This window comes from Alligator sinensis, unplaced genomic scaffold (genome assembly GCF_000455745.1).
Source record: "Alligator sinensis unplaced genomic scaffold, ASM45574v1 scaffold314_1, whole genome shotgun sequence".
Classification (NCBI taxonomy): Eukaryota; Metazoa; Chordata; order Crocodylia; family Alligatoridae; genus Alligator; species Alligator sinensis.
In genome coordinates, this window is record NW_005842703.1 from 195,159 (window position 1) to 200,767 (window position 5,609).

Here is a 5,609-nt window from a genome sequence, read left to right on the forward strand (position 1 = left end):
ATCACCTCCTTGGTTCTGTTTGTCATGCATCTGCTGATGCACGATAAAGTGCCATTAGCTTTTCTGATGACTTCGTCACGCTGATGACTCGTGTTCATCTTGGAGTCCACTAGGACTCCATTTTTCCTCCCTAGGTGCAGCACTTTGCATTTCTCCTTGTTGAATTGCATTCTGTTGTTTTCCACCCATATGTCCAGCCTGTTCAGGTCTGCTTGTAGTAGTTCCCTGCCCTCTGGTGTGTCCACTTCTCCCCACACTTTTTTGTCATCCGCAAACCTGGACAGAGTACACTTCACTCCCTCGTCCAAGTCGCTGATGAAGACATTGAAGAGTATCGGTCCAAGGACCGAGCCCTGCGGGACCCCACTGCCCACACCCTTCCAGGTTGATACTGACCCATCCACTACAACTCTCTGGGTACAACCCTCTAGCCAATTCGCCACCCACTGGACTGTGTAGTCATCCAAGTCACAGCTTCTTAAGTTGTGCTCTTTTATCTATTTTTGATCACCTCATCTCTCAAAAGCTGTACTTTTTAGAGAAAGCTGTGAATTCTAAGGCACCATATTTTTTTTTCACAAACTTGGTGCACCAGATAAGATGCAACTTGTTTTTGGAAAGGGGGGAAAAGATTTTTCCAGTGTTATAGCTTAACCCAAAGCTGAAACCCATGCTCATGGATGGATCTAGGATTTTGAAAATGGTGGCATGGTTCATCATCTCATTTTGAAAACAATGCTGAAAACGATTTTGAAAATAGCGTTGTGGTGCATTATCCCATAATATATTTTGCTCCAGTTAAAAAGAAACTAGAAGCTTTGCTAATATGCTAGGGGCCCAGGAATATATTATTCAGTTTAAATTCCAAACAAAAATAATTGTAACTGAGTATGGGGGACTGACTGCTAGTTCTAGGGTGGGACGGGCATCTTGTGTCAGGGGTACAGTTGTTCTTCCCCCACCTGGCCACAGACTGCTCCATGTACAACCACATGTGGGTTCCTCAGATGCTCCACCATGGCCTCACAGTGCCCCTTGCTGTCATTCATGCATTACCCCTGCCACCTTAATACCCCCTGGCTCTACTTTGTCCTTTGTTACCCCATATATCCCACCCCACTGTGTGCCAAACCCACCAGACCCCTCATGCCATGCTGAGTCCTACCTTACCTCCTCACTGCATCCGTAAATACACTGTTCCCATGAATCCACAGCACTGTGCACAGTCCTGTCCTCATTACAACCCAGTGCCCTGACCCCTTACCACCTCCTTATGCACACCTGAGCCCTCCCCTGCCCCTCTGAGCATTCATGCTCCTCACTGAAATCTCTTACATCTCCACCATATCTCATTACCAACAACTCCCTCATACTGGGGATGGCCATATTATGGTTAAGGGAATCCAGGATGGGGGTGGGGGGCACTGCCACTGTGTGTATGTGTACGTGCATGCACGCACGCATGCCTCCCTACCTGACCCTGTCACTCCCAGTAGCCCTGATGGTGGGGTGGGATGGGGCAGCATGGAGGCCCATGCCCGGGTTCCATCCCCTGTGTGCAGACGCTCGACCCAGCTGGGAGTGGCCCTTCCTCCTGGTACTGGCAGGCATCTGGGGCCAGCACTTGCAGCCTGGGCCTCAGTAGCAGCTGCAGTGGCAGGACACAAGGCTGCCGGCAGTAGGTGGCCATCCTGGCTCACCCTGCGCAGCTACACGAGCCCCAGCCCTCTCCCTTGGCCTGGTCTGCCCTAGCTGATCCCCACCCCATGCAGGTGGAGTGGTGTCCAGCCCAGCCCACCCTATGCCTCCAGTCGCTTGTCAGCAAGAGCTGGGTCTTGCACTGCAGGTGGCAGCAACCTCTGCCTCTGCCTGCAGCAGCCAAATCTGGGCCTTTTGCTTCAATTTACACCAACCAGTGGGGAAGCCGGGATGACCTATGAAATCTGGGGCTGTCCTGGCCAATACAGGATATATGGTCACCCATAGCCCCAAACCCCATCTGCCCCTCATACCTCCCCACCCAGATAATGTCCCAGGCTCTCCTCACCCTGCACCTCCCTAGTCCACAGGCTCCCTCCCCTTCAAAAACCCCTTGGTTCCCGTGACTCCCAATCCAGACCCTCATGGCCTCCAGAAGACTTTCCCTCAAAGTCCTTCCCAAACAGTTCCCCCTGCCTCTGACAGCCCCTGACCATTGGGCAGCTGGGGGCAGGCCTGTAACTGCCCCTCCACACTCTCTCCCTTCCTCACAGCATGCCCATAGCTGGCTCCATGCTCCATTGCCCTCTCTCAACATTCGGAAAGAAACAGTTGAGTTTAGGGGAGGACTTGCTTCAGCCACTGGCAGCACCACCACCAATCCCTCTCATCCACCAACCTGGTTGCACTGCTGGTTCTGCCTGCCACAGCCTCCAGCATCTGCTGCAGTGAATAACCCAGGAAAGAGTCATTGCAGTAATTTACTGTATTTCACAGCATATAGGTCAAAACGGTGTATAAGTCAACCTCATTTTTATGGTTCAAAAAGTTAGGAATGTCATAGATCTGGCATAAAAGTGAACCTAACTTTTTGGATCAGAAATATAGGGTTGACTTATACTGGTCACTGTGCACCCTCACTGTGGGCTGGGCCCCAGGGGTAGACACATGCTGCAGTGCTGCTTGCAGGGGATGGGGCTGGGTTTGGTGCTCGGCTGGCATGGCCCAGGCATGGACACACTTTACAGAGTAAAGAGATTAGCTGCAATCAAGTAGATAACAATGAGACATGAAGTCAATTGACTCCCTCAGCTCCACCTGAATAGAAATGCATCTTTCACTGCCTGGCAGTTTGTCTTATCCTTCCATGGAGCAGGAGTCAAAGGGTGAACGCAACTGCACTGCTAACTGCCCCAGTGCCCCAAATCCACCATGCCTGATCTGCAGCTGAAGAGTGGTCTCCAATGGTGTATTTACAATTTGGAAAAGAGCTAAAAAAAAGTCTGTAAAGTTGTGAAATAGGAAAAGAGAGACCAGGGTTAGCTAAAACACAGAAACATTTCCCAAAGAACGGTTAACATGATTAGTGTAACATCAAGACCATTAAAAAGGAGACACTATTGTTACCACCTGTGGAATGGAGAACAATGAACCACTAAGTCAATTGACTCAGCTGCCTGAATTCAAGAGCCACTGCTGCTGGAAACAGAAATCAAAGTTGGAGCATGAGTCAAAGCTGAGTGCTTTTATTTTGAGCAGAAAGTCTGCTTCCCCAGTTAAAGCACGTGCCCCAATTTTGAGTGGCTATTTTTTGCAAAAAAGGTATGTGTGGTACTTGAGTAAATATGGTCCAATGGCTTTGAGAAGAAAAATTCTTCAGTATGATTGTAGTGCTGATGAATGGGCATTTAGGAGGTCAATAGAAATAGAAATAGGCCCCTACCTCATGTTACATATATTAGTCAATTACCTGGTTAATTGTTTAATAAATTTAGATGGGTACACGTGTAAAGTTAGACTGGCCAGCTTTAATTTGAAAGTGTGGCAGGACTCTCAGGTAAATCATGTTTAATGAATATTTTTGTCTCTTCCCTTATATTCTGTGAATTAGCAAATATGTACATGCAATGAAAGAAGTTCAAGATATATTTATGGAGCCTGCTAAATATGGAGCAGCATAAAAATAGTAAATGTATCTGCAACCCACATGGCAGGCTCAGAGTTTCTGTTCATACTCATACTCTGCATGTAACTTTGGCATCTGACCATGGACTCTTCTTTACATGTCTGGCCCTGGCTTCAAAACCAACTGAGTGTTCCCAGATCTGCATCTTGCTTTATATATCATTAGGCAATTGCACATTGGCTCATATCTAATTTGCAAGTGCAACTTGTGCAGGCTAAAAGATTAAATCTTGCATGAACTGCCACTGATATTTCTTTGATGTGTTTGGTCTTGCAGGCTTATGGAGTAACATCTTTGCTGTGAATCTGCTTGATATCTGGAATGCCTTTGGTAGTTCAGATAAATTTTGGCAGCAACATGTCCAAGCCAAAATAAAAAATATTGGTAAGTTTCTTATAGTAACTTCTGTCTGTTACTTGTCAGTCCACATTTCAAATAAGGAAAAGGAATGTAAGGAATTAAATCTCCAAGATGTTTTGAGGTTACTGAAAGCTATCCACATCATGCAAGGACCTTCTCTGAAATAAATAGTGATATGCTCAGATGAGATGGTCGAAGTTTCAACACATATACACAGAGGCAGCTAAAATAATTCATAATAAAAGATGACTCAAAAGAGAAAAAAGAATATTTGAAAATGTTCTGGAAACTAGGTAGTAGGGGAATAAAGAGAAAAGTGCCTGGGGGGGCGGTCAGGAGGTGGGTAGAGGCGGCAGCTAGGGCAGGAAGGGTGTTTGTTAGTAACTGAGGGGAAGTGTTAGGTACCAAGATTAGGTTGAGGGTAAGAACAAATGGGGAGTAGAACAGTATTTAGGGTGGAGTATATAGGCTACAAGCACTGAAATAGATTTTCTAACAGTAACAGAAACTGTACCCACGAAGTCCTGAGTCTGTACATACATTTTTTGTCAGAAAACTATTGCAAAATGCGCTGGCAGTGTGTGTACCTCATCTTCCTTCTAGTAACTTGTCCATACAGAGTATAATACCAGATACTCTATTAATTCATGTAGCAGAAGTCTGTGCTGTGGTTCTAAATGTTAGAATGCTGATGATGCTGACTGAAATGGGGGTCAGTACAGTTCAACATGATGGAATTTGTTGGGTTTTTTTTAGGGATTTCTTTTTTAAAAATAGACAAAAAAAAATAAAACTATGTTCAAAGACTATTGAGCACTCAAAAGTTGAGAGCAAGTACTCAAAAGTTAAGAAATACTAGATTTAAGGTTGTGGCTAGGGACAGACATTCAAAAAGTCCGAGCCTGAATTGATTCAATCTTTGCAGGTTAGTCTAACCTACAGAGATTGAACCAATTTGCAAGTGGATATACATTCACTTCTGATTCAGGAAATGTAGGCACTTCTGATTCAGGAAATGACTGCAGTGGCTCAGGTAGAAGCCGGGGGCGCTAGAGTGAGCCCTCCTTTCCCTTCCATGGTGCTGAACTGGGGTGGGGGGGATTGGCCAGACTTCAGCATAATTCATGTAGCAGAAGTCTGTGCTGTGGTTCTAAATGTTAGAATGCTGATGATGCTGACTGAAATGGGGGTCAGTACAGTTCAACATGATGGAATTTGTTGGGTTTTTTTTAGGGATTTCTTTTTTAAAAATAGACAAAAAAAAATAAAACTATGTTCAAAGACTATTGAGCACTCAAAAGTTGAGAGCAAGTACTCAAAAGTTAAGAAATACTAGATTTAAGGTTGTGGCTAGGGACAGACATTCAAAAAGTCCGAGCCTGAATTGATTCAATCTTTGCAGGTTAGTCTAACCTACAGAGATTGAACCAATTTGCAAGTGGATATACATTCACTTCTGATTCAGGAAATGTAGGCACTTCTGATTCAGGAAATGACTGCAGTGGCTCAGGTAGAAGCCGGGGGCGCTAGAGTGAGCCCTCCTTTCCCTTCCATGGTGCTGAACTGGGGTGGGGGGGATTGGCCA

General features: G+C 45.6%; 1 protein-coding gene across 1 annotated transcript in view; it reads left to right on the forward strand.

The window, feature by feature from the left end:
- The window catches only part of LOC102385224 (cytosolic phospholipase A2 delta-like), a 53,939-nt gene that overhangs the window by 37,430 nt on the left and 10,900 nt on the right, over window positions 1–5,609 (forward strand). Inside the window, exons 16-17 of the mRNA XM_025216041.1 lie at window positions 3,941–4,052; window positions 4,335–4,340. Coding sequence (XP_025071826.1) covers window positions 3,941–4,052; window positions 4,335–4,340 — 118 coding nt within the window. The remainder of the gene's footprint in view (window positions 1–3,940; window positions 4,053–4,334; window positions 4,341–5,609) is intronic.